General features: G+C 41.3%; 1 protein-coding gene across 4 annotated transcripts in view; it reads left to right on the forward strand.

Moving 5' to 3' along the window:
* Positions 1-406: 406 nt before the first annotated feature.
* The window catches only part of MTSS1 (MTSS I-BAR domain containing 1), a 235,721-nt gene continuing 214,757 nt past the window's right edge, over positions 407-21,370 (forward strand). For 2 of the 4 annotated variants that reach the window (XM_069081033.1, XM_069081031.1), the window contains exon 1: positions 408-1,217. In XM_069081033.1, the coding sequence (XP_068937134.1) occupies positions 1,146-1,217 (72 nt within the window). In that variant the 5' untranslated portion in view covers positions 408-1,145. Of the gene's footprint in view, positions 1,218-21,370 lie in introns of all 4 variants that reach the window. The other 2 variants (XM_069081030.1, XM_069081034.1) reach the window with 2 other exon arrangements.

The following is a 21,370-nucleotide window of genomic DNA, read 5'->3' on the forward strand; positions in this document are numbered from 1 at the left end:
TCCTTGCTGAACTGCCCAGCATGCAATTTCCCAGAGCCGGTGCATTTTACAACGCAGTGGCGCTCAAGGGTTTTTTTTTTGTTGTTGTTTTAAAAGAGGGTGTCAATCCCGCCTCCCCTCCCCCCAGCTCAGCTCATACGGCTGTTTTACGTTGGAAAGGTGCCCCGGGGGTGGGAAAGCGGCGGACGAGAACCCGCACCCCCCACCCGGCCCAGCCACGAGAGGGAAGGGAGGGGGCGCAGCGCGCACAGCTCGCACCTTCCAGCTGCCGGCGCAGCCGCTCCCTTCCTTTGCAGGGGGAGCCCGCGCGCGCCTCCCGGGCCAACGTTCCAAACCCCGCCCGCCCGCCCGAGCAGGCAGGCAGAGCTCTGCCCAGAGAGGCCCGGGCCCCTTCACCCCCGCTCGGCGGCGAGCCTCGGGAGCGCGCGCGTGCGCCTCTCGGAACGTCTGACTGGCGGCGGAGCCGAGCCCAAGCCAGTGCTGGAGCAGGAGCCGAAGGGGCAGGAGCTGGGTTTGGGGAGCGGCTGCGGGAGCCGCGTGAATAAGGGGGGCGGGTTTCCAGCGCAGTGCCAGGAGAGTCCCCGGGGTTACAAAAGCCGCAGATCACCGTAGACTTCTAGCTTGCGAACCGGTGCCGTTCTGCCCTTAAGCAAACAGCACCCGAGAAGACCTTTGGAATTATATATTTTTCTTATTATTTTTAAAGCATTATTGTTATTATTATTATTGAATGGAGTTGACCCGGAGTCAGAGGGTGACTGTCGGTGCAACAAGATGGGCTTTGCTGTTACCCTTGTGGGGAAGAACAGTCGCTTGATTTTCCATCTCTGGTCCTTTTTGAGGTTAGGAGCCCTTAGACGGTGCATGTAGGGAATAAGCATTAGTAAAGAACTGGGTTTTCATAAAAAAAAAAAAATTAGATCCCTGATTATATTGCCCCTTTTCCCCTCTCTCGCGGAAGAGGCTTCAAGTCACCCGGTGATTTCTACCCCACCTCTTTTTTTTTTTTTTTTGAAATCACTTTAAAAGGCTTGAAAAAGCGCCCCCGACCCTCCCCAACCCAACGCCGCCGAGCTGAGCAGCAGCCGGAGGCGGCGTGGAATTGAAGCGCTCTCGCTGCCGGTCTGTCTGCCAGAGCTGGGAAAATGGAGGCTGTGATTGAGAAGGAATGCAGTGCTCTGGGAGGGCTCTTCCAGACCATTATCAGCGACATGAAGGTAAGAATTGGGGAGGGGAGCTGGTGGCCAAGCGCTCCCTCCCTGCCCTGCCCTGCCCTGCCCACCCCCGCCGGGAGCCCTTAGCTGGAGCTGGGGGAATTGCACCCGCGCTGTTTGACACATCCCTCCTCTCATCCCTTGCACGGAGAGCTCTCCACCTTCTTTCTAGCCGTCCCATTGCCTTTCCTGTCCCCACCTGCACGAGCTGGGGGCTTTGCTAGCTTTAGCCTTTTCCCGGGGAGCGGCTTTGCTCTCTTAAGCTGTTCCTGCTGGGCCATGGGTGTAATTGAAAAGGATGGCCCCTAAAAGCCTAGGAGGGTCCACCTTCTAAGTCTAGGGGCTGTCCGAATGTGACTGCACTGTGCCACCATCGCCCCACCTCTGGGGCCAGCCCTTGCTTTCCCCAGCTCCAAGTTTTCCTATTGTCTTTGCATTCTGGCACTTGAGAAGGACCCAGGGAGCGCGCGGACTCCTTTGGGGAGGGCATGGCAGTCAGTCACCTGCAGACCAAACCTGTATCCCGGAGGGATGGGAGCTGATGGTGGTGATGGAAGGAGGAGGAAGAGGAGGCTCGCAGTGTAGTGACTGGTGACACGGCCCAGGTCATTACCTAGGGCGGCAGAGTTGTGGGAGGAATGGAGGGAAAAAAAAAAGCTTGCCGTTTTCTCTTTCTAGGAGGCGAGCAAATTAGCTGGGTAATTAATCTGTTCCAAAGCTGCTTGTGTGTGCTTCTGTGCTGCGGGCATTCCTGCCCTCACTTTCCCCTTGGGAGTCTTACAAAAGTTCCCAATGCAACCTTTAATAGCCTTCTCCCCAGGGTCTTCTTCCCCCCACCCCCCAAAAAAGGAAGAGAGAAAGGCTTCTCCTTTCTAGTCCGAGGGCAAGCGTCTCCAACCAGCCCAGCCCCATTTTTTTTTTTTAAGAAAAACTACTAATATTCTGATGTAACCACATGTGCATGAAGAGGATTGAAGGACAGTATGTTTTTTCCTGGGAAGGGATGACAAACCCGACCTTATTAGAGCCCCTGAAAGAAGTAGCTCGCTAGCCATCCCTGCTGAACTCCTCCAAATAAAGCCAGCTGCAAAGGGGATGCTTAAAGGCGTAGTGGGTGGGGTGAGATGTTTTTTTTTTTTTATTGCTATTAGTATTAGTATTATTATTATTTTAAATTAAATTTGTGTTTAGGGATAGTTCTTTGGCTGTGGTCCACTTTGTTTTGCCTCAACAGCTCTGGGTGGGTCGTGTTTAATTAAAAGCAGGTCTCCTAAAGAGAGTAGGCAGATTTGGAAAGCTCTGTGTGCGTGGGTGTGTTATGTGATGCCCCTCGTTTGCTGCTGTTGTACCTTCTCTGGATCAGCTTTTGTCTAATGAACAGTAAAGGTTTGGCCAGAGCTCATTCAGTTAAATGGACTTCAGGAAGGGCCCCCCGCCCCAAACCAGGCTTAACATACTCACCCAGACACACTCTCCCACACCAGCCTTAAAACACACATAAACCATCACCTCCAGCACACCCAGAAGGGTGCTTTTTTCCTTTCCCTCTTTATGGTGTCTTTAACCATTCTCCCTCCATCTTTTTCATTGTAGAAGGGAAACCCCAAATCAAATTGTTGGGAATCTGACTTTGCAGGAGGACTTTTGTTTTCATAGAGTATGATCTGCAGTGAGACTCTGCTCCCTAGAAATTATTTTAGTTGCAGGGTCATAGATAAGAAGAGCAGGGAGGGACTTCAGAGGTCATTTAGCCTAATCCCATCATTTTATAGATTAAGAAATTTAGGCCTACAAGTTAAGTGACATGTCCAAGGTCACACAAGTTGGCAGAGCTCAGATTCCTCTCCGACTCAGCTCCAAATCTACTTCACTGAGCTGGTCCTTTGAATGAGAGGGTTTATAATTCCTTCCAAAAAGCCACCCCTACCATTCACAGCCTTCTTTTGCCCTTTATAAATATTGAAGTGTTGAGTACTTTTTTTTTAAGATTGAGGTTGATTCATGCTGCACTTTGAAATATGTGAACGTGTATTTGTGTGTGTGTGTATGGATATAATATGTATACACATAGAGACACTTTTATAATACATACACATATATTCAACTCAAACCACCTCACCCTCTTGCCAAACCAAATGTTTATTTGAGTCAGAGGGATTTCTAATTACTGGGAAAGGATTTTGAGATTCGATGGTGGAGGCTGTGTTTTTACTTTTTGAAGAGATAGATGGATGGGTGTTTCCAGTTTCTGTAGTTTTTGGTATCCTCTGCTTCCCTGCCCAAGCTAACCCACCACAATCTGGGAGTGTTCACATCTGGAGTTTTTCCCCTGTCTTTGTTCTTTTTAATCCAGAATCAGGGCTTGGTTCCTCCCATTCAGCAGTTCCCATCCAAAATTTCTTAGAGGGTAATCCTGTTTTGAGCATTAGGTGATGTGTGCTGTCCCTCCTGTTTATTCTCCTGGAACATCCTCCAAGTTGATCATTCCTGGGGGCTAACGTTCCATTCTTTGCTCCTGCAAGGTTCCAGTTGAACATAAAGAATCTTCTATTTCATTCCTCTTCAGCTGTAGATTTACGGTTTGTGGTCACCGGACTGTTTCCCTTTTGAATTTAGTAGTTTGAAGAGTTGTATAATGCTTTTTTTCTCTCAGTACATTTAAAAAGCGAATTACAGTAAAAATCTCTGAGGTAAACATACCTTGGACTCAGCAAAATTTCATATTCTTATTTGGAGGGGACTAGAGGAAGAAAGGGGGAATGTCTTTGATTTCCAAGTGGTTTTTTTTTGTACAAGGTCTTTGTATACAGAAACACTGAATATTTTCTTTGAGATTCCCCCTCCCCTAGGATTCCTACTTAGATTAATAGAAATAGAAATTTAAAAGAAAATTTCCTGATTCTTAGTCCTATAGCATAAAAAGGTTGAAAAGGTTCAGGATATAGACTTATTAATGTTTCAGAAAGAATGGTGGAAGAGATTGATTTTTTTGAATCTGTAGCTTAGCCTGTTTAATGACCTGCTTTGTTATTTTTTTTTTCCGCTTTTCCTTTCTTTTTCCTCATACAATGCATTTATAACACCCCTGGTCTCTCTTCGTTTAGACTTTGAAGGACAAGCATTGCACCCTTGGAAAAGCAATAAAAATGCTTTCCAATCCACCTTCATCGGGCATGTGTGGTAACCCATGATTGTATTATAAACAGATACATTATTTTTTAAAGAAAAAAAATTATGAGTGTTTTTTAACCTGGGAAAGAAAATCATTAAGCAGTGACTTCCATAATGTCATCCTTCTCTCCAAAAATGTATGGCAATGTCATTAACAGCACAGGAAGGGAGTAAGTTTCCTCTTTGGAGAATTGGAGTGAATAATTCTAAGGCTGCTACTCTCTATTATTCATTCAAGACTGGATAAAGTTAGGGACTAGATCAAGAGACATTCTCCCCATATTTTTGTAATGAGATTTCAGTTAAGTCCTTACTGATGAGGAAACATATATACACCTTATACTTTTTTTGGGTTTCATCCCTCTTCCCCCATAAGATCTAGTGGAATGCCAGGCTGATTCAGCACATGCTGGATGAAATGCCAGTTTTCTTTTTTTGTTCTTTCTTACCTGTTATGGTCAGTGACTGCTGTATAGTGATGTGAAGAAGCACATCACTCTAGGGAAGGAGAGAGAAATAAGCATTTATTTAGTACTTACTATATGCCAAGTACTTTTTACAAATATTATCTCAGTTGATCTATACCAGGTAAATTATGCCTCTGGTTCTTCAAAGTGATCTTTTATGGTGAAGCTCAAAGGAGAGGAGAGAAAAGATATTCATAGAATGCAGAGCTAAAAGGTATCTTAGTGATCACCTAGGCCAACCTTCTCATTTGACAAAGAAGGAAACTGAGGCATAGAGAGATTTAAATGCTTTGTCCAAGGTAACATTTCATAAATGAAAAAATTGGTATTTCACAGAATTTGAGTTTTAAGGGACCCCATTGTCCATTTAGTCCAACTCATACACAGAAGGAATCCCCAGTTTTCTTTGAAAATTATACAGGGCCATTTTAGGATGGTAGGTTACTACATTTGTCCTACAATGGGTTGGAAATCATCTTTATTGCCCTTCTTGGGTGTAATGCTTGTCCTTCAAAGTCTAAATAGAAGAGGGGATCCGAGGTGTTATAAACACATACTAGGAGGAAAAAGAAGGGAAAAGGAGAAAAGCAGGCTAATCATTAGCTAATCATCACTCTGACAACATTCAGGACAAGTCTCCAGGCTGTTGTTTGAAGACCTCCAAGGAGGGAGAGCTCAGCACCCCTGGAGGCAGCCCCTTCCACTTTTGACAGCTCTGACTGCTGGATTTTGCCTGACATGAAGCCTAAATTGGACTCTGCAACTTTGACTAATTGCTCCTGGTTCTGCCCTTTTGGGGCCAAAGAAGAAAAGTCTGATGATCCCTCCTCCCCATGTGACAGCCCTTGAGGACAGCTATCTCTTCCTCCTATCTTCTCTCCCTCCCAGGCTTCTCTTCTCCCCGGTAAACATCTCCTCAGTTCCAATCTGGCCAAGGTCTTTTGACTCCCATTTCCTTATGCTTTGTAGGGCACCCCAGTGCTGCCTAGGTAGACAGGCTCTTGTTTACTGAGACAGGAGGAAAGGTGGGTTATGACACTGTGTGTCAGATATTATCTAGGGAACCAGTATAGAGGAACTGTGGGTGCTCTGGAAGTCTAGACATTTGTCATGAAGGCCCTTGACTGACTTAGGATACTGGATTTAGAAGTCAAAGGGACTTCAAAACACAAGGTGTTAGAACATAGAGTGTTAGATCTGAAATGGACTTCAGCAGGCATCTTCTAATCTAATCCCTTTGTTTTTACAGATTCAGCTAGGAGATGCAGAGGATAGGACCCTGGCCTAGAATCAGGGAGATCTGAGTTCAAATGTGACCCCAGACATTTATTAGCTGTATGACCTTGGACAAGTCACTTTACATCTGTCTACCTCAATTTCCTCATCTGTAAAATGGGGATAGTGATAGCACCTGCCTTATAGGGTTCTGAGGATAAAATGAGATAACATTTGTAAAGTGCTTTGCAAACCTTAAAGGGGAATGTGAATGCTAGTTATTATTTTTATTATTCTTACTAGCTGTATGATCCTGGAAAAGTTATTTAACCTTTGTCTGCCTTAGTTTCCTCATCTGTAAAATGAAGTTAATAACAACACCTACTGCATAGGGTTGTTGTGAGGAGATTATCATTATTGTTATTGAAGAAATTTAAATCCAAGTGAGAGACTGCCTGAACATACCCAAACATGTTTGTTTTTAGTAAACCGGGACAGTAAAGAATTTGTCAGTGTTCAGGCAGCTGTTACTTGGAAATGGGGGGTAATCTTTCAGTTGAACTCTAGGTTGATAACCTGGTTGATGTTTTTCTTCTTTCAATGATTAATTTACCTTAAAAAAAAAGGTACAGGTTGGGGGGCTGGGGAAGATTTACCAAAATCAAAGACTTTCATCATACTCATTGCCCAAGAAAGAGCATGTGGTGTCAGAAGCTGGGCCGGTTCTGTCGAAATGAGAACTTTGTACAAGGTTAGGATGTTGTGTCTAGTGGTTATATAAAGTGACTAAGGTGGAGTTTGATGTGTCTTTCCTAAAGGTCTGGACACCACCTTGGCTTTTAGAGAGGGTGTCAGGTTTCCAACAGAGGGTACCTGCGGTGAGCAGGAAAGACTTCCTTGTTCAGTTCCTTAGCCAGCTGCCCCTCCTTCCCCCAACATGCCCTTCCTAAAATTCTTACAGGAGTGGGACCTTCTCTGAAACTCCTGGCAGCATCTTGTGACAATTTCTCTCATCACAAGTTGGGATGGGGGAGAATTGTTTACATTCCTTGGAGATCCTCAAGACCCTGCTCCTAGCACTTTCTAAAAGAAATAGGAATAGAAGAGAATGAGCATTTATATAGTGCCTACTATGTGCCAAGCCCTTTACAAATACCTCATTTGAATTTCACAGTAACCTTTTGAGGTAGGTGCTGTTATTCTGTTTTACAAATGAGGAAACTGAGGCAAAGAGAGGGTTAGTGACTTGTCTAAGGTCACAGTGTTAAGGCTGAATTTGAACTCAGATCTTTCTGACTACACCAGCACTCTATCCACAAATCCAGTGTGATTTTTTTTTTCCTTTTCCAGTTCTTTTCTTTTGCTTTTTGGAGGGGCAGTTGGGATAAGTGACTTGCCCAAGGTCACATGGCTAGTTTTTGTGTTAAGTGTCTGAGGCTGGATTTGAACTCAGGTCCTACTGACTCCAGGGCCGGTGCTCTATTCACTTCGCCACCTAACCGCCCTCCTTTTCCATTTCTTAACATCAACAATAAATCTTTTCTTGAATTTGTCACTCAAAAAAAGAAAAGCAAGAAAAAGGCAGACTGAACCCCAGAGATTTTTTTTGTAAGATTATCCAGCCTGTATAAAATAGATCAGTCACTCTGAAAGACAGACTCTTGTAAATCATTGATACAATGCCTGATGTTGGTGTTTCACATAGCAAATGGTGGGTGTTTGACCAGACTTTTACAGCTTCCTAAGGTTTGATCAATGGGGGAGGAAGGTAGTGAAGGCAAAAGGCCATAAAACTAATAGCAGGGAATCGAGGGAGGGGTTTATGGTTAAAGAACATGTGTTTTGGTAGCTTTAAAGTGGTTTAGACTTTATGTTTGTGAGATCTGTACCACCTTTGGTGTGGTAAAGCCTTGGAAGGAGCATCTATCTATCAACATGCCTTGGTCATAGTTTCAGAAACAGATTATTAACTATTACTAAGCTGTCAGGCAGCTCCAATGAAGTCTTTTTGAATTATGCCCGTGTGACCAATTTTCCTTCCTCTGATCAAATAGACCTTTCATTACTACTCTTAGGCATCTTCTCAAAGACTTAGCTCAAATATTATCTTCTATAGCAAGGGTTTTCACCTGTTTTGTTTTTAAATTTTAATTTTTTGCTGCCTTGGATCCCTTTGGCAGTCTGGTGGACCCTTTTTCAATTTGAATAATGCTCTTAAATGACTAAAATGAAATAACATAGAATTATGAAGAAAACCTGAAACAATTATATTAAAATACATACTTTTAAATCACTTTATAATTTTGAATTGAATTACATATTAAAAATGGAAATACACCCCTCCCCCAAATAAATTGATGGACTCCAGGTTGAGAATCTCTGTTTTATAAGAAGCCATTCTTTTTTTTTTTGCTTTTTGGAGGGTAGTTGGGGTTAAGTAACTTGCCCAAGGTTACACGGCTAGTTTTTTTGTGTGGGTGTTAAGTGTCTGAGGCTGGAACCGAACTCTGGTCCTCCTGACTCCAGGGCCGGCACTTTACTCAGTGTGCCACCTAGCCACCCAAAGCCATTCATTTCTTTATCCCTTCAACTACTAATGCCCTTCCTCTCAAACTAACTTGTATTTATTCACTGTATGTACATGTGTGTGTATATATTATTTAATATGTCCTGGTTATCTCTCCAGTTGGACTATAATCACCTTAAGGGTAGGGATTTTGTCCCTCATTTATTAGAGACAGCTAGATGGTACAAGTGGATAGAATGCTGGGCCTGGAGTCAGGAAGACCTGAGTTCAAATTATGCTTCCGATACTTCTTATCTTTGTGACTCTGGGCAAGTCACTTAACCTCAGTTTGCCTCCTTTTCTTCATCTGTAAAATGTGGATGATAATAATAAAGGACCTACCTAGCAGGGCTGTTGTGAGGATCAATAAAATGCTTGAGGGGTGAGGGGTAGTTAAGTGGAACAGTGGTTAGGTCACTGGCCCTCCAGTCGGGAGGACCTGAGTTCAAATGCCACTTCAGATAACTTACTAGCTGTGACCGTGGCAAGTCACCTAAACCCAGTTGCTCCCCCCCTCCAAAAAAAACCTTTTTGGTTGATTATTCATCTCATTTGTATTACATCTTTCTATGTAGTAATGACTAATATTTGGGATTATTGTAGACCCTGAGTTTAGAGGCCACTGAATTATATCCCTTAATTATAGCATCATAGATTTAGATCTTTAAGCATTTTAGATCCTTGGAAGTCATCTGGTCAAATCTCCTGATTTTAGCATTCTAGATTTAGAACAAGAAGAAGGTACTTTAGGGACTATTGGGGCCATTGTCTTCAGTTGACAGATGAGGAATCTGAGACCCAAGAGAAGTTATATGGTATGTTCAAGGCCATCAAGGTAGTATATTTGAACCCAGGTCCTTTGACTTCAGAACCAGTGTTCTGTCTTTTGGACCCCATTGCCTCTTCTGAAGTGATTCTAGGTTTATTGAGCTGCTTTCCTCATAAACCTGCAAGCTAGACAGCTTGCACACTTTACCACCCCCAGCTATTTACTCTGAGGGCAAAGTTTGCATTCTGTTTTTCTTTGCATCTTACTCTGTTCCTAGTAAAGTACATTAATAACAGTAGTTGACATTTATTTATTCGTTTTAATTTTATTTTTTAAAAATCTTTATGAAATAAAACATGCATTTCCATAACAATAAAAAAGATGATTGCGCGTGAAACTGCAAATCTATTATGTGCAACTTGCTATTCCTGTAAAATATATAATACAGTTATGTAAATTTATTTATTTTTATTATTATGCCCCAGTTTAGCAAAGCAGAGGCGCCTCTGATCACCTTTGAAGCATTTGCAGAGTTCGTTAAATTAGTTTGCAAATTATTTTACTTCTATTATCTTATTTGAGCTTCACAAAAAACCAGTGGTGTGTAGATAGTCAAATCTATAAAATCATATAAAATCTATAAAAATCAAGTCATCCCCATTTTACAGATGAGTAAATAAAAGCTCAGAGAGATTAAAATGACTTGACCAACGTTATACAGCCTGTCAGTGGCAGAGTCAGGGTTCAAAACCACATCTTCTTAATACAGACCCAGCTCCTTCCTAGTACCAAGGATGTCAAGAATGATGAATTATTTGCTTTTTTCTAATGGGAGGTGATTGAAGAGTTAAGCAGTTTAACTCGGGCGGGCAGACTGTAATGCTGATAATACCATATTAAATAACTCATAGTCTCTGGTAATATAGAGACAATAGGGTATCAAGGAAAGCCAGTTGTTTTATTGATAAGGCAGATTGGTCCAGGGGAGAGAAACCTTCCACTTCATCCCATGTGACCTTGGACAGATCACTTAACCTCTCCATGCCTTGGTTTCCTCATCTGTTAAATGAAAGGTTCATCTAGATGAAATCCATTCCAGTTCTAAATCTGTTCTCTCGCTTTAGTTTAAGACCATCCAATGTTTCAACTATATATGTAGCATAAAAATTTCATACAAGCGCATAGTAATTCTCTGAGGAATTCTTAACTCTCTGCCAAAGAGGTGTTTTTGTTAGGAAAGGCCCTGATGTTCTCTTTTTCCCAGCATTCTCGAGTGTTAGGACGATTTTAACAGTCCAGTGACTGTGAAAGGGTCATTCCAGATATGAGTGATGGGTGTTGTGAGCAAAGTTGTGGATACAGGGTAGGATGGAAACAGGCCAGGAATCATGGGGGAGATACCATTTGGATCAGGACAGGGGTGATGATACTGGAATCAGGAGTTTCTATTTGGTGGGTAGTGCAGTTGGTAGAATATTGGGCCTGGAGTCAGGTCTTCCTGAGTTCAAATCTGGCCTCAGACACTTCCTAGCAGTGTGACCCTGGGCAAGTCACTTAACCCTGTTTGCCTCAGTTTCCTCATCAGTCACATGAACTGGAGAAGGAAATGGCAAGCCTCTCCAGTATCTTTGCCCAGAAAACCCTAAGTGGGATAACAAGGAGTCTGACACAACTGAAAACGAGTGAAAAGAACAGAGAATTCTCTTTAGGAGTTAAGGTTATTCAAGCAGCAGGGTTGATTGGAGGTAGGAAGGATGGTAGGATAGGAAGCTTTAGCCAAAGCCCGAGATAGAAGGCATGAAGGCCTGAGCTACAGTGGTTGCAGTAGGAATAGGTGGGACAGATGTCAGTCAGTTTTGTAGGATAGAATTGAGTGTATGGGGAGAGGGAAGAATAAAAGAAGGCTCTGAGGTTCTAGCCAGTAGTGCCCCGTCATAGAATTCTTAAAGGGATGGGGGTGGGTGGGTGGGTGGTGGTGTACTTTGAAGAATCTTATATCGTTTTGGGGAGAGGAGAAGAGAGGAGAAGAAGGATTAGGTGAGAGTGGACCATTGGAGGTGATTCCCAGATCTGTCACCCAGTGAAAACCAAGTCTTTGCCAAGATCTCTGCTTCTTCCGCTCATGGTTCTTTTCCATGTACCTCTGGAGTTGTAGAAGGACTAGATAAAGGCACCTTCAGAGTATAGTTTTCTCTTTCCTCCACTTTAGGGCAGATTTTTTTTTTTTTTGAGATAAGTAGTCCAAATATTCCTGGTGAATACATTGGTACCCATTGTGGCTCTAACAGCCTGCTTTTCACTCCTTCTAATTATGTGAATTAAGTAAGTTCACCCAAAGTTCACATGACTACAGAGAGAACTGGTTGCCTTACCTTGAACTCTGTTTGTGTATTTATGTGTCCAGACCTAGAACATTTTTTAAAAAGAGCTTTCTGTATTTCATTTTGACATAGAGTCCTTATGGTTGAAGTTGAGTCCGAAGGTCCATTAGAGACCCATGCTCTTAGATGACCTTGCCAAATAAAAAAGAATTCTTCCTGCCTTGAAACTTGGCATCTGCATTCTTGGGTTAGGTTTTCTAAGTGCTTTTCCACCCCTTTCTCTCTCTTTTCTTTTGGTGAGTGAAAAATCAATTGAGTGTCTTTTGAATCAGACTTTCTATCTCTGAATTTGGAAAGCACTTTAAACAAGTATTAGGTAGATTAGGATCACCTTTATCAAACAGCCGGGGATTGCTGAATTGGAACAAGATTGTATTCTTTATCCGTGTTTTCCTTTTCTTTCTGCCCCATAGGACGACTTCAGTAATGTGGCTTTCTCTCACTGGTCAGAAGTGGGTGGGGTGTCTGGCTATGATAGACATTTATTCTTAGTTTACCACCTACCCTCCTCGTAGACCACACTCCATTCTTTGTATTCTAGCTAGATTTCTATGAGGACAATGCTGTTTAATTACTAACCTTGCTGCCAATGTTATCATTGCTATAACAACTATTGTAAAGACAGCTTGAAAAGATTTAGGAATTCAGATCAGCACAGTGACCAAAAGACATGATTCCAGAGGATTCATGATGGGACATGCTCCCTACCTCCTGGACTCAGAGTGCAAACTGACTTTTTTTTTTGGATGTGACCAATTGGGGGAATTTGTTTTGCTTGATGTTGCATGTTTGTAAAAGGGGTTTTGTGTTTCTTGCTTTCACAGTGTTGGGGTTGGGGGAGGGAAGGTAGGAGGCAGAGAGTTCTGATCTTAAAATAAAATGAAAAAAAAAAATTAAAGCAGCCCCTCCCTGAATAAGGTAGCATTATTTTTAGAACTTGTAACATAGAAGCTGGGAAATGCAAAAGTTCTAAGTTTTCCCAGCTGAATAAATCCTCCCTGGGCTCAGTGCAACATTTACCTGTAGCCAAGGTTTATTTGCATTTGCTTTTCTCTATTTGCAAACTCTATTTCTGTCTGTTGAAAGGAAGTAGATGTGATGATGTAACAGGGCATTGATAAATTTGTTTTAATGCTTACCATGGAAGAAGTGGTTTTAGGGGCTAAAACTCTATGTTCCTGAATGACCGCCATTCCCTTTCTCTCTTGTAAAAATTTATTTTATTTTTAATTTATGGAATAAAACAAGCATTTCTACAACATAGTATAATAAAAAAGATGATTGAACATGAAACTGCAAATCTACTCTTTATAACTCGTTATTCCTTTTAAATCTGTAATTATCCGTCTCCTCTTTGGCATTCCTGGGGTTACTACCCTCGTTCAGAACTCTCACCTGACTTAGTCTATTAAAGATTGATGATCTCTGTATGGCCAGTCTCTTTCCTGATGCACAAGTCTGATCATGCTTCTCCCTACTGATCATGTTTCTCCCTTCAGTGGCTTTTCATTGCCAAGTCCATTCTCATTAGTTTGATATTCAAGGCCCTCTGTGCTCTAGTACCAACATATCTTTTAACAATATTATCTACTGTGGCTTGCCTTCTCATACTTGTCCATATATTCCAGCCATACCAAGCTAATTTTTATTATTTAAATGTGCTTGGCATTTCCCTTTAGATTGGCCTATTCTCTTTTCTCTGGCTAGAAGACCCCCAGTGTAGCGGATCGAGAACCTGTCTGCCAAAGTCTAGGCTAAATAGTATATATTCCACAAAAATCTTCCTTTTTACCCTCGTCTCTCCTCTAAACAAGAAACGATATTTTCTCTTTTGAGCTCCTGTTTTACTTTGGATTTTTCTTAGAATACATTTTATTCTACCTTGTATTATAGTCATTTGAATGCATATCTTACTTCCCCTTATTGTAATTGTAGGGGTAGAAAGGCCCTCAGAGGTCATCTAGTTCAATTGTACCCTCCCCTGCCCTTTTTACATAAAGAAACTGAAGTCTAAGGATGGTAAATGCCCTATCAATGGTCACACAGGTAATAAGTGTTGAGATGCAATTTGAACTCAGGTGTTAGGACCTATTTCCAGCTGTACCACACTGCCTCAATTATCCTTAGCAGTAGGATTCCTGTATAAGTAGTAGTAAAGATAATAATAAAATAAAAATGGTAAATAATATAAAAAATAAAATTTAAGTATCTCTTTGAGATTTCTAAAAGGGCTTTCCTTAAAACAGTTCTGTGAGGTAGGCAGTGAAAGAATTAGCTGTGTCCTCATTTTACCAAAAAATTTGAGGCTATTTGCCAAGAACTTCCTCTTCCTCATCTGTCATTCAGACATCTCCTACTTTCTTTTCTCCATTCCTGGCTGACTTGAAGAGGGGAGCCCTTCTTCTTGCCAAGGCCAACCCCTTTACATGTACTCTAGATCGCCCTTCCCATGTTTTCCAGAAGATTGTTCCCACTGTGTAATGGTAATGGTAATTTGAAGATTTTCCCTGCCCCTTTTATTGGCAAGCTAACAAGTACTTAAGCACTTAGTTTCAAGTTCATAATTATGTCAAGCATTAAGACCCAGAACTTGTGAGGCCCCCAGTGGGATGGACTTGTTGATATAACAGGAAGGGCAGAACAGGGAGGAGCTAATACTATATATAAGAAAAAGCCCAAGCTGAGAGGGACCAGAACTTAGGGGAGTGAGCATCTGGAGGCCGGGCTGCTACTGCTGGAGAGAGAGAAGAGAACTGAGAATTGAACTGAGAAGTGAGAAGAACTGAGAATTGAACAAAGAACTGAAAAGAAGTGAGAAATGAGAAGAGAGGAGAACTGGGAGGAGGCATGGCTGTGGAGTCGGTACTTTGTCTGGCTGTTTTGATGTTACTTTGTCAAATTTGTTCTGCTAATAGAGGATGGTGGTGCTGTAGTTACAGAAGCCCTGGGACCTTGCTGCTGGTTCAGAAGCCCAGAAAGAGGATTTTCTTGTATGTTTACAGAAATCTGTGGAGAAGGGTCCTGCTGATGATTTCAGAGGTCCAGGGACCATACTGATGATTTGTGTTGAGTTCTCAGACCTTGTTGGTGGGTCTGAGTTGATTTCACAGGCAGAAAGTGAATTGATGAAGATACCAGAAATGTGCATGAATGTTATTGTGGCTTTTTTAAGCTTTGTCTTCCCAAGAACAGAAACTGTGAAGGACTTGAGGTGGACCAGACACTGTGAACTTCAGTATGGAACAGAAACTGCACAAGAAGCTGGACAAAGAACTAAGAGCTGTCTGCCTTTAACCCAGGTGGCAGTTGGACAGATTTGGGCAGGAACTGGGACCATGGAAGAGGAACCATGGAAGCTGAGAGTCTGCCTTGAGTCAAGATGAGAAGACCTCTCCTTGGGTTTCTAATGCAAACTGAGAAAATCATGACTCACTGGCCTAGGGATAGAGAATGCTGACCTTTATATTTAGATGATTGAGTTAAGGACTTCTCCAATTAAGAAGAAAGAGGACTTTTTGATTGAAAAGATTAAGACAATGTGACCTAGGAGTCACAAACCTTGACATTTGTACTCCTTAAGCTACCTTAAGGATGACTGAATTAAGGACTTACTAAATGATTGTGTTACTAAATGAATGTTATCTTTTTTTTTTTTTTAAAGCAATTGGGGTTAAGTAACTTGCTCAAGGTTACGCGGCCAGTTATTATTTCTGGGTGTGGTGCTGAGTATCTGAGCTCGGATTTGATCCAGGTCATCCCAACACTGGAGCCGGTGCTCTCACTCACTGAGCCACCTGGCCGCCCCTGAATGTTATCTTTTGCTTAAAACTGTGTGACCACTTTGGTGAAAACTATTTGACCATTTTAGTGATAAGTTGTTAAGTTATAACATTGTGAATGCTGTACTGTGATTTCTGTGAATGTTTTGCCTTAATTTTTTGCTGAATAGAGAGTTCACTATACTGTGTAATCAGAACCTTGAAAGCTATTCACAGCAGCAGTCCTCTGGAAAGCTGCTTGTGCTTGGCTTTACACACTGTCATCTCTTCTCTGTCCCTTTTCATATCTCCTGGCTCCTTCCTGCTGCCTACATAATACCTCCCCATTTTTCCACTATCCTTAAAAAACCCCTCTCTTCATCTTGCCATCTCCTCAAACTATCATCCTTTATCTTATCTTCTTCTTAGCTAAGGTCCCTCAGAAAGCCTGTCTAAATGAAGTACCACCAAGTCTCTCCTCTCACTTCTTTTTAAACCTTCTGCAGCCTGACTTTGGACCTCCTTGATCTCCTGAAACTGCTCTTCCCCAAATTCCTATCTGTCTCAATTGCCAAGTCTAGTATCTTGACACTATCACCTTCTCCTCCAGATAACTCCGTCCTCTCTAGGTTTTCTTAACACTGCTTTCTCCTGGTTCTCTCTTCTTATTGGGTTGACTACTTCTCCATCTCCTTTGCTGGTTCTTCATTGAAGTCATACTTATTAACCGAGTGTTCCTCAGGGCTCTGTCCTGTGTCCTCTTCCTTCTCTTTTCTCTCTATACTTTATCACTTAATAATCTCATGAGCTCTTCTGAATTCAGTTATTACTGTGTGCTGTAGGTGATTCTCCGCTGTATGTATCCAGCCCTAGACTCTCTTATGAGATCCAGTCTCACATCACCAGCTGCCTTTCTAGACATCTCAAATTCAGTATGTCCAAAACAGACCTCATTATCTGTACCCCTTTCCCAACCTACACTTCTTCTGAATTTTCCTCTTACTGTTGAGGGAACCATTATCTATCTTCCAAGTTAGCCAGACTCATAACCGTGGCGTTATTCTAGATAACACTCCCATTCATTCTACATATCCAATCTTTTGCTAAAACATCTGGTTTTCTTCCTGCCTAACCTCTGTCCTGTATACTCTTTGCTACATATTCCTGTTGTCTTGCTCCTAGTTCAAGCCCTCATTACCTATTTTTGCTTTTTTCTAGCAACCTAGCATAGTGCCTGGAATACATTAAGTACTTAATAAATGCTTGTTGACTGATTTATTTTATGTATGAGTAAGTAAGTAGAGATTCAGAGTGATTAAGGGACTTGACTAGAGTTACATAGCTTGTAAATACCATCTGGAACCATGTGTCTTCTAGCTCCGCAAAGTCATAGTAGGACCTTTAATATAATAAGTGCTCAATAAATCCAGACTACTTACAGCTATCAGAATTTTTTATTTTTGTGTTTTTCTTTCAATTATAGAGATAGAGTATATTTTGGGGCATAATTTTTATCTGTGCTATTTTTATTTTATTTATACTATACTTTATTTTAATTATACTGTATTGTACTTATACTACACCTTTGCTTCTGAGCCTTCCGCAGATTGTTAAGAACTCCTTGGTTCAAATCCTGCCTCTGATTCTTTCTATCCCTGTGATCATGGGCCAATCAGTACTATCACTTGTAAAATGGGGATAATACTTGTAGTACCAGCCTCATTGGGTCGTTGTGAGACTCAAGTGAAATAACATGTCATACATTTTTTTAACTTTCAGAGGGTTATGTTAGGGTTAGTACATTAAATTCTATATTATATATACATTAAATTCTATATACTTATTGAGTGAGAGAAATGGGAAGAGGGACAGAGTTCTTCTAAATATCAGTGTGATAAAACAGTGTGATCCCTAACCCCCAAACTAGAACCTTCTAATTTGTCCAAGATGTTGCAGATGCTAAGGTGTGTGTTAAGGAGAGCGTGACTGGGGATGTTGAGGGGATCTTGGTTATGGGAATACCAGAAATACTCCTGGATGATTTCTTCTGCAGATCTGAGTTTCATATTCAAGCACCAACCTTGCTTAATGTAGCTGAGCAGAGGTCATTAAGGAAGTCTTTGAATTTATTTCAATGACTGTTCATTGTTTTAAAGTGTCTGTTTACTAAACATTGAATTAACTTTGAGTTGGACAAAGGGTAGAGCAGGATATGATTCCTTGTGAGAAAAAGTGGGGGTGGTAACCCAATGGGAAAGATTTAATATAAAGAGAGCTGGCCTTTGGGACTAGATGATCAAAGATGTTGGTATTTTTAGTGTCCAAGGCCCTCTGCCATCTGGCTCCTATTTACCTTTCTTTATTTGACGTTATTCCCTTTCCCACACTCTCTGTTCCAGTCAATCAGGACTACTACCGTGTTTCCCCGATAATAAGACACTGTCTTATTATTTTTTTTGGACAGAAAAACACCAGAGGGCTTATTTTCAGGGGAGGGCTTATTTTAATGAACATTGACAGCAATTTTAATAAGCAGGTAAATGTGAACAAAAAAATGTACCTTTATTCAATAAGCAAATCACTGGGGAAGAACAGGATGACGCGCTCACTGCTGCAGCTCTGATTGGATGCAGCTCGGAGCGTGGCGTGCGTTTCACGGGGGGGGGGGAACGGTGCATACAAAGGGTACCGTAATGTAGCGTGTAGCACAGGGGATCACCTTCACTACAGTAGCAATCTCAATAGGGCATATTTTCGGAGGAGGGCTTATTTTAGAGGAATCTTACACAGTAAGGGGAGGGCTTATTTTCGGGATAGGTCTTATTATTGGGGAAACACGGTAGCTGTTTCCCAACTCAGCAAACTGCCTCTTGCCCTTATGAGTTTGTGGGCCCTCTCTTCTGCCTGGAATGCACTCCCTCTTTATTCATGGGATCCTTATCTTCCTGAAAGGCTCAGCCAGTAACCTCTTCCCTATTTCCCATTGAAAAGCTTTCTCTCTTTCCCCAAACATTTCCAGAGTGCTTAGATCTCTTCCTGGCCCTCAGTATTCCTCACCTTGAAATATGTTTATCAGTACAGTTGTCATATTCCTTCTAATTCCAACTAATGTAAGTTGCTGGAAGGCAAGGAATGCGTCATTTTTACCACTGTAACTCCAGGGTATAGCATAGTGCAATATATAGTAAGTGACTTAATAAGTGCTTGTTAAATTGAATTGAATATTATATCATCAAAATGACATTGCTAGAGACTGAGGACCACCTCAAAGCATAAAAAAAGTGTCAAGAATAAGGATCCTTGGGAGTGTGATCTGTTTAAAAATGGGAAGATAAGACTGATACTAGGCCTTTATTTTTAAAAAAAATTTTAAAACTTACTTTTTGTTCTGCATTTAAGAAATAAAATAAGCATTTCCATAACATAGAATAGAAAAAAGATGATAGCACATTAAACTACAGATCTATTATGTGCAACTTGCTATTCCTTTTAATTCTATAATAAAGTTTTGTGTAACTTTATTTCTTTTTTGTCCCCTAGGGCTTTACACAGTGCCTGGCACATAGTAGGCATGTAATAAATGTTTATTGATTGATTGCTTGATTGAAATCACTAAGGATTCCAATATTGTTAAATAAAAATAAGCAGATTATTAATAACACTTTGGGAGAGACTGTTTAGGGCAAGTGTGGAGGGCTGTGCATTTTAGTGGATTCATAAGTAAAGGGACTTGCTGTGAGCAGGCATTATTCAACAACTGGTCAGTCCATGTTACCAGGGGTAATGTGGACCTCAGAAGGTCATCATATATGAAGCCCTTCAAACAAATAGAAAGAACAGAATGTCACTAGAACTGTGTACTGCTGAGATTAAACATTGTATTACATCGTTCAAAAGACCTAAAATGAGATAATGTGTAGAAATATGAGGGCAAGCTAATCAGGCTGCAGTAATGCTGAGCCACTTTCATAGCAAAAGAAATTAGAACAATAACAACAGCTCACCGAATTTCGTGTATCTGTGTGCATGATGGGTGCATTTGTTGTTCTTTCTGGGTGGCATAGAGTGCTCAGTTTAGAATCAAGAAAGACTCATGTTCCTGAGTTCAAATCTAGCCTCAGACTCGTAATAGCTGTGTGACCCTAGGCAAGTCACTTGACCCTATTTACCTCAGTTTCCTCATCTGTAAAATGAGCTGTAGAAGGTCATGGCAAACTACTGCAGTATCTTTGCCAAGAAGATGCCAAGAAGATCCAAGAGGAGGTCACAGAGCCCGACATGACTGAAAACAACTGAACAACAACAAAACTTATATTGTACCAAGCAATGTAAGGCAAGGAATTGTAGATAAGATAATTTTGGTTTTTGATAATAATTTTGATCATTTAGTTGAAATGAAATAGTAAAGGGGTCTAAAGGGTGAGCTGCTTGAGAACAACACCTTCTTTTGCCTTTTATTGTATTCTCATTGCCTGGCACATAGTAGGTGCTTTAAAAAGCTTTGTTGTGTGTGGGGAATTTGAAAGACAGAGTGAAGAATTTACCAGTTAAATTGGTAGTACAAGGACAAGCACAAAAATGTGCATGCAAATATGGGACAGAAACATATGCATGATTAAACATACAAGTATTTGTGTAGAAGTATTTATCATATATTGGATTTGGAGCAAAAGGACCTGAGTTGAGGTCTGACTACCATTTACTAGCTCAGGGACCTTGGGAGAATTGTGTAGTTTTACTGAACCTAATAAAATGATGCTTATACCCGTACTACCGTCCTTCCTTCCTTCCTTCCTTCCTTTCCTTTCTACCTTCTCCTTCCCTTCCTTTCCCCCTCCCTTTCTTCTTTCCCCCTTCCCTCCATCTTTTCTTCTGCTGTGTGATCCTGAACTTAACCTCTGTTCACCTCAGTTTCTTAACCCATAAAACATAGATAATAACAGCACCCATTTTGTAAGGTTGTTGTGAGGATAAAATGAGAATATATTTTTAAAGTGCTTTGTAAACCTTAAAAAGGTATAGAAGTGTTAGCTTTCCTATTTTTGCCTTACATGGGTTATCCTGAGGATCAGATGAAACCACACAGATGAGTTTTTTATGTGTTATGAGTTCTAAACAAAGAGGAGCCATTATTTTTGCATTTAGGTCCAGTGTCTGGGCAAGTGGAGGAATTTGAGTAGCAGATGTGCCAGGAGCCAGGATGGCCTGATCTTTAAAATGGAAGAGGTTAATCTTGAGTAGTTCTGAAGGCACATGGGGAAATGATTCAGCAGAGAAGAAACAGGAACACTGTGGAGGAGGAAATGAGCCTTTAACATTGTGATACAGTAGCAATAGTGCTGATTTGGCATCAGAGGACCTGGCTTACCACATGCGGGACCTTGGGCAAACCTCTCTGGGCCTCAGTGTCTATGGACTCAATGATTTCTGAGACCCCTTCCAGTCTAAATCTATAATCCTGTTACCCTTTAATCCTAAAAGAAATGTAGGTTTTTATGTATGTGCATATGTACTTGTATTGTGGGGGGAAATGTCTGGTCTTCTCTTTCTAGGCAACAAGAAAGATTTCTTGAAAAAGATGGGGCTTGAAGAATTCCTGGACTGATCAAGGCCTTTGGTCCTAATAACCTTCAGGAAAATCATTTTCGGGTTAACACCCTGACAGCCCAGAAGGTCTTTAAGTTAAACATAGATAGTTCTACTTGAATTTAAACCTCTTTATTCTAGTATGATTTTCCTAGGACACAGTAACTAGTCATTGTACTTCCCCTTTCTTTCTAAATATCTATCTATCTATCTATCTATCTATCTATCTATCTATCTATCTAT

Source organism: Petaurus breviceps, unplaced genomic scaffold (genome assembly GCF_028583685.1).
Source record: "Petaurus breviceps papuanus isolate PSGF00001 unplaced genomic scaffold, PetGlider_PUasm1.0 98, whole genome shotgun sequence".
NCBI lineage: Eukaryota > Metazoa > Chordata > Mammalia > Diprotodontia > Petauridae > Petaurus > Petaurus breviceps.